This window comes from Natrix helvetica (assembly GCF_964273705.1).
Source record: "Natrix helvetica genome assembly, chromosome: 3".
Taxonomy (NCBI): domain Eukaryota; kingdom Metazoa; phylum Chordata; class Lepidosauria; order Squamata; family Natricidae; genus Natrix; species Natrix helvetica.
In genome coordinates, this window is record NC_138549.1 from 108,601 (window position 1) to 121,223 (window position 12,623).

The 12,623-nt window shown below is 45.2% G+C and overlaps 1 protein-coding gene across 1 annotated transcript in view; it reads left to right on the top strand.

Moving 5' to 3' along the window:
• WDFY4 (WDFY family member 4) overlaps nucleotides 1-12,623 on the top strand; it is a 130,448-nt gene that overhangs the window by 4,013 nt on the left and 113,812 nt on the right. Inside the window, exons 4-12 of the mRNA XM_081948944.1 lie at nucleotides 1,562-1,676; nucleotides 2,231-2,337; nucleotides 3,265-3,441; nucleotides 3,573-3,762; nucleotides 4,980-5,163; nucleotides 8,236-8,417; nucleotides 9,480-9,932; nucleotides 10,619-10,720; nucleotides 11,787-11,977. Of these exons, the coding sequence (XP_081805070.1) occupies nucleotides 1,562-1,676; nucleotides 2,231-2,337; nucleotides 3,265-3,441; nucleotides 3,573-3,762; nucleotides 4,980-5,163; nucleotides 8,236-8,417; nucleotides 9,480-9,932; nucleotides 10,619-10,720; nucleotides 11,787-11,977 (1,701 nt within the window). The remainder of the gene's footprint in view (nucleotides 1-1,561; nucleotides 1,677-2,230; nucleotides 2,338-3,264; nucleotides 3,442-3,572; nucleotides 3,763-4,979; nucleotides 5,164-8,235; nucleotides 8,418-9,479; nucleotides 9,933-10,618; nucleotides 10,721-11,786; nucleotides 11,978-12,623) is intronic.

The window sequence follows — 12,623 nt, forward strand, 5'->3', positions numbered from 1 at the left end:
GTTAGATTTATTTGGGGACAACGGTATGATTATGGCGGCTGAGTTGTTGAGGAGCATGCACACTCAGCTCCATAACACCACAGAGGCATTTTTGGTTACAAATGATGCCGCGGATCAGATGGAGCTGAACAGGGGTTATTGTTAAGGGTTCATTACAGAGCGCAGCAGTGTTGCTTAGCTGTGGCTTTTAAATAGCATTGAAGGAGCAGTTGGCACCCCATCTGCCTAAACTCTCCTTTGCTAGCAATCACTGACTCACTCCCAGGTTCTTCTTTGTACGAGCACATTAAGCAAAGTTCCCTAAATTCAGCATGGGCCTAAGAGAAGACTGCGCCTAAATGACAGCATACAGGCTTTTCATACTGCTATCATTTCAGAATATTCTCCTTTTGCTTGTTCTGATTTGTGACAATTTAGTTTTGGTGTTTTTCTGTTGTAGTGTGTTGTATTTTTATACCGATGGCTCATAACCCAAAAAACAACCTGTAAAAGTACAACTGACCAGAACAGCAATTGTATTGGGAGTCACATGGCCTAGATACATGCAGGATCGCATCCTGCCCCATACATCCCTACGACCAATCCGCTCACACAGAGAGGGACTTCTTCGGGTGCCGTCCGCTAAACAGTGTCGGGGGGCGACACCCAGGAGCAGAGCCTTCTCTGTGATGGGCCCAGCCCTGTGGAATGACCTCCCCCGTGACATCAGGATTACTTCCGATCTCCGCTCCTTCCGTGTACAGCTGAAGACCCACCTCTTTCAATTATCTGGCCTGGCTCAACCGTAAATTTTTTCTTATTCCTCCTGACAGTCCATTCAAATTTTTTAAATTTTTAAATTGTGTTATTACTAATGGGGTATTTTAATGGTGATTTTTAACTGTCTAAATGTGATGTAATTTGTTACCTCCTCCGTGTATGTATGTCTTTGTATATGTGTATGTTTATGTGTTTGTACATATGTTTTATGTTTTATATGTTTTATTGTACGCCGCCCCGAGTCCTGTCTGGAAAGGGAGCGGCTAATAAATTCAAATTTATTATTATTATTATTATTAGATATCAATGAACTAAATACGTGTTAGGGCATATTTGAATTAACACCCGGTGCACATGGAGGAATGGGGTTGCATGTCTCTTTTCTCTTTATTGTCCACCCGTTAATGCTGTTCGATGGACACACTCCTTGTGAGCTGTAGATCCTCAAAGGTTATAATGATGAATTGGGCCTTCTCTGCCTTTAAGTTAAGAAGAAGGCCCTGAGAGGTGGAGAGCAGCCACTGGGAGGATCCAGGTGCTGAGCCTGTCCTGAGTAGGGATGTCCAGTTCAAGATGGCAGTTCGGATGACCTAGTTGGCTTCTATGGCTCCAGGAGAACCCATTCTGCTGGGAATGCAGTAGTAGTTAGAAAGCCACGGTAGTTATCCCACATTCCTCAAAGAAGGACAAATGTGAACGTAAGAACAAAAATCAGGGAAAAAGTCATTCTGATAGGAAAAATTACCAAGTCAATGCATTGAATGTCAATTTTTTTTTTACATGGAAAAAAAAAACATTTTAGGCCTGGGAGCAGTCAGATGGCAGCATCTATTTTCCAAATATTCAGCTTTTAGCAAGTGAAACTTCCAGTTTTCTGGTGAAAGAACTCAAGACGAAAATGAATGGAAATCCAGCAGGTGAACCTCTTTATGTATTTAACCTGCAGCCCTCTCTCTCTGCTTTCTGATTTATCTTGTTGTTGAGAAGATCTGTGCCAACCATGTCCAGCAGACATTAAAAAGTCTTGTCTTTATAGCTCTGTTTTGTTCAGGCCAGGTCAGGATACCAGTTCATTCCTTTAGGGTACGATGGAATGAATGATGAGGATACGGAATGGGAGAATTCTATAAAAATTGTAAGTGGCCACAGACTAATAGCTAAAACAGGGCGAGAAGATTAATATTGTACTAGGTAAGATTGCAGGGGAAATTCCCAGGGTCAGCAAGGACCCAGGAAATTATGCTAGAACGGCTGTAATTTAGTGGCTGCTTTATGCGGCAGTTGTTTCCAGGGTGCTGAATGGATTTCTGAATGGTTGCGTTGTAAGCACACAGCCAGAGTGTGAGGATGTTTCTGCAGCCGTGTTGTTCTTCACGTTTGTCTGGCTTCTGTCCCCATTGGCACCTCTGCCACCCACTGACCCTCTTGCTCTTTTCTTGCACGGTGTGAATGTCGGCTGCCACAAGAACAGAAGACGCTCGACTGCTTGTGTGGCAATTTCTGCAGTGGAAGGGAGAGCTGGATTCTGCCGGTTACCTGCTGCTAAAATCAATCTACTCACTTTCACTCTACACCTGGGTAAGAGAGAAAGGCCTTCCTCCTCCTCCTCCTTCTTCATGCATGTTGGAAGCGCCGACGTCAAGGCCGCCCGAATGCTCCGCTCACTTGTCTGACTCAAATCAAATTAAAGCCTTGATTATGGTTATAGGTCAGCACAGGAAGGGTGGAGTGGTCAATTAAAAAGCATAGAATCTACATCCCAGTCTAAAAGAATTGTGAAAAGTGGAATATATGCCTATATCTGTACCTGTAGCTATATCTATATAATCCTTCTTAGTATCTCTTTTTCTCCTTGAAAACTCACTTTTCCACTTCTCGTCCAAGAAGCTTCTTCAGCTCTGAAGAACGAAACTATTGGCTAGGCATTGAATAATTGTGAGTCCTGCAGATACATGGTGGCCACCTTTTGTCCTAAAGAATTTAAGGATGTGTATTTTCAACCACATAGTCCACGTAGGGCTTTCCTCCTGCTGACAAAGTAGAGGACTAACTCCCCAGGTGCTTGAAAATCTTATGGCCATCGAGGCTGCAAGGGTGACTCTTGGGGAAGCAACCATGGTTTCAGTTGTGTGGCAGCTGAGTGCCAGTTCTCCTTCCATCCATTCCTGAGGTCTCCCTCAAGGCCAATAGGTGCTCTGGAAGTACGGCTGCCTTGGCTGCATAGAGTAGGACTCGGCTGAGTCTTCTGGATTATTGCTAGAGCATTGAGGGGGGGAGGCAGTGCACAAGCTAGCAGGCATCTCCACACCGGGAAGAAGTAGATGGACACCAAACTTTAGAAAAAGTACCAAAGGGAAAATTGCAAGAGGAGGTTGATTAAAAAAAAAAACCCGAACAATTATCTGTACCCCTTTTCTCACCAGTCTTATTCTCCCCACTAACCATGCTCTCTGGGCAGATTCTGAAACGAGCATCAAACATCGTGTGTATTTTCTTTTGGGGCAGGAACAGGAACTCCGGTGGAATATAATCAAGTCTGGGCTGCCTGTGACGTTGCTGCAGTGCCTGCACCTCTTCTTTGTCTCTGCCGGTCCGGAAGTGGCTCCTTGGGACAGGGGAGAGGAGGAGGAGGAGGAGGAGGAGCAGCAGGCCCTGCGGGAGACCCAGGAAATGCTGGCGCAGGTGGGTGGGGGGGGGGGCAGCTGGGCCTGGAAGGGCCCAGTCTAAAAATAGACTAGAGCCGGATGTTTTTTGTTTTAAAAAAATATTTATTTGAATCAAATAGTGTTCTTATTGTTCTTGCTTACTTTCAGACAATGGTTAATATTTATGCAGAAAAACAAGGAGTGGAGATGCTTCTCACCTCTAGTCATCTTAAATCTTTGATCATAGCAAGATCCTCCCTCTGGGATCAAGGCAGCCCCGCTTGGAAGCAGCCTACAGGCCAAGTGCTACAGGCGATTTCAAAGGCCCTTTCTGAGACCACCATTTCATACCTGCAAGGTATTTATTTATTTATTTATTTATTTATTTAAACTTATTAGTCGCCCCCTCTCCCCACAGGGACTCGGGGCGACGTACACAAGCACAGTGTCGTACAGAGGAGGTAAAAAATAAATAAATAATTACAATACTAAAAAAGGTTAAAACCCCAATAACATTAATAGTTTAAAACTAAAATTAACAATTAAATATGACCTAGGGGTGGAAAAGTTGTCGAGTTATGCCAGGCCGGCTAGCCGAAACAGGTGGGTCTTCAGTTTACTGCGGAAGGAGCGGAGATCGGTTGTTGTTCTGATGTCTGGCCCTGATTTGCCCTGGCCTCAATTCATGGGCCTCAGTCCCTCATCCTTGCTCACTTAATGAGGTGTGTGTGTGTGTGTGTGCGCGCGCATCTTGCCAGGACATCCCCCGTTTTGATTCTTCATAATTACAAATGAGTCTTTGTTTTCTAATGGAGCAGGATTACATCCCCCTGTGTTTTGCACAATGTGTTTTTCTTTCCTTAAATGCACAGATCCTGTTTTACCAGCAAGAGCCTGATAATTATTTCTAAATTTTCTGGGCAAAACATTTTCTGTGTCTCTTGTTTTGCAGCTGTTACTTTCATCCACAGAGGCAGCTCCTTTGCTGGGCTGCATTCCCTTGGAAGTTGCTTCAGTAATCAGCTGATCTTGTTCTCTGCTCTTCGAACTAATAAAACCTCTTTTTAAAACAAATTGTTTCATCAGTTGAAATGTGGCCATTTCGGGTGGTCATTTTCTTTAAGGACCGTTGCAAGCTTGCAAGCCACAGCTGCAGGTTCCCCAGCCTCTCTTGCTGGTCTTTCATGTTGTGTGACCAGGGAGAAGTTTCTGGAGCCAGCTGCCACCCCAGGTGCTGGATTGGTTGACATTATTTGGCGTTATTTCTCCTTTAGCCTTGGGCTGCTGTCTAACTTTTCATAGGGTTTCCATTAGATTAATCCAATTTGAATAATCCAGCAGGTTGCTGGCCCTTTGCCTAGATTCAGTAAGGCTCTAATTATATTCTTACACTTACCCTTTCTAAACATTATTTTTTCAGATTCAAAGGTTATATTTTGGTATGCATGAAACATGATGTAAATTAATCTTATGGTGCCAGAAGAATAAGTAGAAATTTCTGTAAAACAGAGTGAGGATGACTATAATCTTACATGTGGAGGCTACTTACTACATGCGGTGTTTTTCTGTCTACAGATTGCATCAAAACTTCCATTCACAATTTGTCAGAGCTTGATGATTCCTCGCCCACTTGGGAAGTATGTGAATCCATCAATATTATCCTGCATTTTGTGAGGAATTCCTACCTGATTTCCCCAGCCTTGCTTTTGGAGTTTGAGAACAATGGTGGCCACCAGCTGCTGTTGAAAATTTTTTTAAGGCAAGTCAATTGATAGCAAGATGTGATGCTGGCAGATTTCTCGCCTTGCAGTTTTATTTAGGGGGGAAATACTTTCAAGTACCTTTTAACATTCATGTATCCTTGTAAATGCACATTTTTTTTTCCAGTGATGGAATTGAGGTGTTAAACCATTCTGGACAAAGACTACAATAACATCTGGCATCTAAAATATGCCGATTATTCTGTTTTCTTGTATGGACTTTCCCTTTGAACTCTGGCCAATTGCTCTTCAGGCTTTAATAACTTTATCTCACACTTCTTGCAAACATCAATCAAAGCTCGTGCCTTTTTCTAGGTAGGTTTGTCACGTTCAGGACAGAACAAAAGAGCACATGATTTGTAGCATCAATAGATCAACAACTGTAGGCTCATCCTTGCTAAAGCTGAGCAGTGCATCCCATGGGGCTTCCCCGTCCCTTCCCAGTGAACTGTCCTGATGCAGCACTAGGACTCCTTCCCCATCAGTGGCCCCGGGAAATCAGAGAATGCCAGCAGAATCCCTTGGAGAGGGAAACCGGACCCTTTGCCCCTTCCAAAAACCCCTTCAGGAGGATACCAACCCTTTCCCAAAACCCAGCAGCCGACTGACCAACCAAGCTTTAAGGAGAAAGAGGTATTCTTCTAGGGCTTCACAGATTACAAGAAGTGATAGTATCACTTTGCACCACACTAGTGAGGTCACTTGAATACAGTGTCCAGTTCTGGTCCCCATGATACAACAAAGGTGTTAAATCCAAGAAAGAGTGCAGAGAACATCAAGAAAGAGGATTAGGGGCAGAGGTGGTATTCAGCCGGTTCAGACCTGTTCAGGCAAACTGGCAGTGGAAATTTTAACTAGTTTGGAGAACTGGCAAATGCCACCTCTGGCCCTGGCCCTGCCCACCTGGTCTCCCGGTTGCTGCTCACCCTGCTCACTTGGTCGCTGCTTGCCCCATTCGCTCACCCCACCCGCTCACCCGCCCCACCCTGCCACTCTTCATCTTGCCTACTCGTCCACCATTGCTGCCTGCCTTCCACTGTGCCACTGTCTAGGCCACCTCAAGTCCCAGTTGAGTCGACTCCCGGCCAGGTCTACCTGCCTCCACCGCTGCTGCTGCAAGCCCCAGTCGAGTGCTGGCTCCTGGGCCGTCCTAGGCCACCACCTCAGGGTGGACACAGTGAGGCTCAGCTGCCTTTCAGACCCGGCTCTCGCCATCCTTCCACCCGCATGTCACCCACCTGCTCTCTCTCCGCCTCGGGTCACAGGATGCGCAAGTCCCTATCTCAGGCCTTCCCTGGGGCCTCTGCCTGCATTCCATCCACCTGCCCTCCGCCTTAGGTGTGTGTGCGTGTTTGCTGTGTGTATATTTGAGGCCGAGAAGGAGGAGAAGACTTGGCCAAACTTTTCTGCCTCCCTTTGCAGCGGAGCTGCTCGGAAGGCAGCTGCTGCAGTCTGTTCCTTTTAAGGTATTTTGACATAGCGGGGGAGGGGGCATCATAAAGGGACAGGCCACAGGAGCTGCCTTCCGAGCAGCTCCGCTGCAAAGGGAGGCAGAAAAGTTCAACCAAGTCTTCGCCTCCTTCACAGAGCATGTACATATCACACAGTGCCGGGACCTTCTGTGAGGAGACGGCGCACCTGGGTCAGCCCCTCCAACACCGTGAAATGTGTGCCTGTTTGCTCTGTGGGTATGAGGCCCGAGAAGGAGGAGAGAAGCAGCCACGTTGAATGCTGTAGCAGAGAGAAGCAGCCAGGTTGAACACTAGAAGACTTGGCCGGTTCTATGGACGTGGCTTGGTGGGTGTGGCTTGGTGGGGGTCATATGACTGGGTGTAGCCAGCTTGATGTCACTTGCAGCAAGGTGCCGGCCCACCTTGCCATGAGTGACATTGAGCTGGCCAAGCCCACTCAGTCGCATGACCCCTCCTCCCACCAAGTCACGCCCACAGAACCAGAGGTAAAAAAAAAAAAGAATCCTACCACTGATTAGGGGGCTGGAGGGAGGTTAAGGGAGCTAGGTATGTCTAGTCTATCAAAGAGAAGGATTAGGGGGGACACATAACTGTCTTCCAGTATTGAGAGGCAGTGCCAGCGAAGAAGGGATTGAGTTATTCTCCAAAGCACTTGAGGACAGAACAAGAAGTAATGGGTGGAAACTTGCTAAAGAGAGATCCAACCTAGAACTAAGGCGAAATTTCCTGACAGTGAGAATCAATGGAATAGTTTACCTCAGGGGTGAAATTCAGCAGGTTCTGACAGGTCCTGGAGAACTGATAGCGGAAATTTTGAGTAGTCCGGAGAACCGGAACTGGGCCCTGAGTGGGGAGGGAATGGAGATTTTGCAATATCCTTCCCCTGCCACGCCAACCAAGCCACGCCCACAGAACCGGTAGTAAAAAAAAAAAAAGATTTTCACCACTGGTTTACCTCCCAGGATTGTGAGTGTTCCATCAGTGGCGGTTTTCAAAAATTGACTGGGCAGCCATTTGACTGGGATAATATACTATAGGGCAGCAATGTGACTTCTGGTTTGCTCGTAGGGTGGTTTTTAGTCCTCCGGAGGCTTCAGGGAAGCCTCCCGAAAGTCCCTGAAGCCTCCAGAGGGCTTAAACCGACCCTCCGAGCAAACCGGAACTCCGTTCCCGAACTTCCTGTTTGCCCATAGGGCCGTTTTTTTGCACTCCAAGGCTTCAGGGAAGCTCCTGAAGCCTCCGGAGGGCCTCTTGGGGGGGGGGAGGCAGGGGGGAATCTTTTCGCCCTCTCCAGGCTCCTATAAAGCCCCTGGAGCCCGGGGAGGGTGAGAAATGGCTTTTAAAAAAGGCTGAACCCAGGGCTGAACTCAGCTGACAGGGCAACACCTCGCGTGCCCTGACAAACGGCTTGATGTGCCACCTGTGTCATGCGTGCCATAGGTTTGCCATCCTGGCTATAGGGTCTCCTGCCTTGAGCAGGGGGTTGGACTAGAAGACCTCTGACGTCCTTACCAATTTGGTCATTGTGTGATTTTTATGTTCTATGATTGCGTGTAAAATGATTCCTCTGCCAATTAAGTCTTCCAGTTGTGTTTCCAGATATGAAGGGCCACTGGACAAAAAAGAAAATGCCAGCATCAAAGAAACACTGGATTTAGTGACACAATTGACACTTTATGGGGAAACTGAACTGAATGTTTCATGCAATATAGTATATCCACAACTGCCACAGTTTAATGACAAGCTGCCACAACTGAATGAGAAACTGTCCCTTTCTTCTGGTAAGTAACTCAGGTAGGAGTGAGTTAGGATAAATGGCATACAAATATAATAAAATATGTCATATAGAAGATTTTAATATAGCCTAATAAATGGAAGGGAAGTGGGGAAATGGCCAATAATGCAAAATGCCATGTATTTTCAAGAATTGCAACATAATTTTGTTTCAAGAGAATTGATATTTTATATTTATTGCATTTACGTTTTCTGGTTTCATTGTTCCTTATAAAATGGAAATTAAAAGCTGAATGTTTTGGGATAGACTTGAGCAGAGATATTTTTATTATTAAAAAGTAATAATAAATACAAATGATTACTCTGCCTTGAGTGTTTATAAAAGTAAAAAATGGACATAAATTAGATAAAACAATAAATATCCTTTATCTCTGTCACGAGTGCTATCAGGTACAAACATACTTCTAACTAAAGATTTCCAAATTCAATTAAATTCTTCTTTAAAAAAAATATCACACAATTAAATAACAGCTTTTAGAATATGTTGCATTTATTGAACATGTAAGAGCTGTGGTAATGCAGTGGTGAGAATGCAGTATTGCAGGCTAAGTCTGCCCACTGCCAGCAGTTTGATCATGAACAACTCAAGGTTGAACCAGACTTCCAATCTTCCGAAGGAGGTTAAATGAGGACCCATATTGTTGCGGGCAACAGACTCACTCTGTAAACCATTTAGAGAGAGCTGCAAAGCACGATGGGACAGTATGGGTGTCTTTATTGCTCTTGCTCATAGTAAAGTGCAAAAGTACTTTCCTTCATGCTGTGTTTAAAGAGAATATGGGTGGGAGGGAAAATGGCCGGACGGTGTCCAAGAGACACACTATGAAGCCCCCTTGGAAAAGATACGCAGGCGTCACCTGAGGAACATTAAGAATGGCCATCAGGAGGGCCTCAAGGAAAGCAGACAATACTTTCTTTCTGCTCTAGAGATCTATACTAAGACAAACAGCTGCAATATAATGCATTTTCCTGGACTTAGCAGAAGGAAGGGAGCAAAAGTACTTTGAAAACTGTCACATAAATTGTTGATAGGATTATTGTTTCCCCAGGAAAAAGAATAAGGAACTTGAAAGCTTTCCAAGTACTAGAACTGCTTTTTCAGAAATCCAACAACCCGAATCTCTGCCAGTACATTCTGCTTGTCTTGAAATCCATCTGGACGTGGGACCCCATGAATTTCTTCCTGCTGGAGTGGTCTCTGCAGCCCATCTGCCAGTTTGTGGGGTTCATCCCCCATAAGCCCTTCCGGGTCCAGGCTCAGTTCTTCCAGCTGGTGGAGTCCGTGGTGAAGGACCTGTCTTATCTCCCTCACGAGATCTTGAAGAAGATCCAGTGCTTGATCAATGAGAACGCCCAGCCCTCGTGCAGCTCGCTTGCCTTGGGCTGCCTCCATAGCATCACACAGATGGACCCCCTCTTGACGGACATCTTCAGGGATTCCGGACTTTTAGGAATGCTGCTTGTTCAGTTGCGTAAAGAAGCCAAAAGGCTGATAAAGAAAGGTATCCTCCTCTATATTCAATAAATACACTAAATCTTTTCCAAACTCTTCATGCTGGGAATGGATTGCCAGCAGTTCCACCCCTTTCTCTGGTTGCCTGTGGTCTATAAGAGCCCCACCTGAAATTTACCTTTGCGTTGATCCCAAATTTGGCTGCAACTCACATCTGGACAACCTGTCCTGTAGGATGCGCTGCTGCTTCCTCCCGCTGGACCTTCTTTTAGTGCCAGCAGAGGTTGGACCTCCTTCCCGCTTTTTAGGGGAATGAAACATTTGCTAGGAGAAACGCTTCCTTCCTTCGCCTTTCCCTCCATCATTCATGATATATAAGCAGCTTTCTGTCACGGGTTAATCTGAGACATTACCCGCTCAGGGCTTCATTGGACCCTTCCCCCCCCCTTCCTCCTATTTTTGTTGTTTTCCCTCAACCTCCCCCCTCCCTCCTTATATAGGTTCCGTTTTAACTTCAACGCAACACACACACCCCAATCTCCTTAACCAAATCCTGATGTTTCTTCTTTTTCGCACTGTTTGTCTTCCAAATCTGTTGCGTCTCCTCACCTCCTGAGACAGCAGGTCCAAGTAAGCTCTGTCATTCTGAGACTGTATTTTCCTGTTTGTGGAAAGGACAGCCATCCATGCCCAGCACTACTCACGAGGAAGTCGATCTGGTTTCTTGTCATGCAGGAAGCATTCAAGCAAGCCTTCAAGTGTCGGAAGGGGAGGGTCTCCTCAAATGGATTCTGAAGATGGCAGCCGCTCTGGTGGTGGGATCTGTCAGGAACACAGGTAAAGGGAGAGGAGAACCCACCCAGTTTCACTGGCCCACAACTTCATCCGTTGCTTCTTCAGCCTGGAGCCTGGAGCCAGTGGATAGTCCAGTCACCTGGTAGATACATTTGCTTTCCCAGTCTTGCCACGGCTCTGGTCTGTGGAAGATTCGTGATTCAGGAAACTCTCCATGAAAATAAGAACCAGCCCTGGGAAAGAAAGAGAGGCAACCTTTTCCCCACATTGTTTTCTAAAGACAATGTCCTAACATGCGCAGTAACTTAGGGACCTGGCTATGGATTCAGAAAAATCTTACAATTTTAGAGAAGCTTTAAGACGATTGCAAATTAATTTGTGCAACGTAAAGCATGCTAATGTTGGGTTAATTCAACAGAGGAAATGCAATTTACTTTTCCTTTTCATTGAATCTTAAAGAAGGTCCAGATAACAGAAGGGTAGTTCTCTCTCCATTTGTGTCTTTCCCTTCATTTTTCAACATTTTCCTATCTTTCTTAATCAGAAAAAAAAAAAACTCGAAAGGGGTGGGCAGAACTGAAAACATTTTCATGGCCATTAGAATGGTCGTGACAGGCCCCTTCAGAGATGCGGCCCCATCTTTCAGTGGAAAGAATCCATAGAGTGAGACTGGAAGGCAGAAATGGGCTGCAGAGAACGGTGATCCTTAGGACCCAGGCGTAAATATTCTGGAATTATTTACAGGATGCATTTACAGCAGCATAAGGCAATCTGCACAGCGGCAACAGCCACGGTGCCTTACTCCAGGGAGGAAATACTTAGAGCAAAAGATTGAGAAGGAGACTGCACCAATTTTGGCACATATTAACAACACTGATTTTTCAGGGTGGGAGAATAAATATCTTAACATTTCACTTAAGCCATGGGCTTTACTCCTTTCATACAATGTTGCATTCGTTGTACTCCTCAATAAAATTTAATTATTTTAGTAACTGATCTCTGAACCTGGTCATATATTATAAAATAATCTATGAAATTATTATCATTAAGTAACCATCCTTCTGCTTGGAACATGGCTTAATAGCAGGTTATACGTGTAATTTCTCAGTGATTCTCAGGGACTACGGCATGGTGCCCTACATCAAGATTTATGTGGATAGTGAGCTGTACCGAAGTGAAGCCGTGAACATCCTGGAGCAGTTGTCCATCGTCAACCCTGAGGAATATATGAGCTCCATTGTTGGGGCTCTCTGCTCCTCTACTCAGGGTGAACTACACTTCAAGCTGGATCTACTTAAAGTAAGGAATAGTAAATGCCAGATCTACCTTATATGAAAAAGATGTTCCTCTACTAGGGCCATGAATCACAGGGAAGGTCTAAACTATGGAAATATCGTTACTTTGCCTCATAGGGAAATAATTTATTCAAATGTGTCAGCCGTCCCTAAAACTGACCTCTAACTGAAGACTGAAAATACAATTGGCCATGAGGAAGAATTACTTGGTCATTCTAAGTCCTGCCCAAAGAGTGGAAGTGATATGTCCGCCTTCCTTGGAAGTCTTTCCAAAGAGGATGGGAGGGTACCCATTCTAAAATCTTTAGTAGCTCCTGCAGGGATCAGGGGTTTGTACTAAGAGAGTTCTACTGCTTCTTCCAACTTTGTGAATGATGTAGATCTGTGTATCTGGCTATTGCTGCCCCTGAAGATATGGGCCAACATTGGATACATTTCTTGGCTTCTAAAAAGTTTCCTGCCGCTGCAATGGTCAATAACTACCTAAAGAAGGTAAATGGTCCATTAAAAGGATCAGGGCAGAAGACTGTTAAGGGTGATTATCCTTTTCAGTGGGCTCAGGAACAGCCAAGGTTTGGATACAGTCCTCAAGGACCCCAGTCTGGTGCTTTTATAAGGCCAAGAAGGCTTAAAAATAAGATGGGAATGAT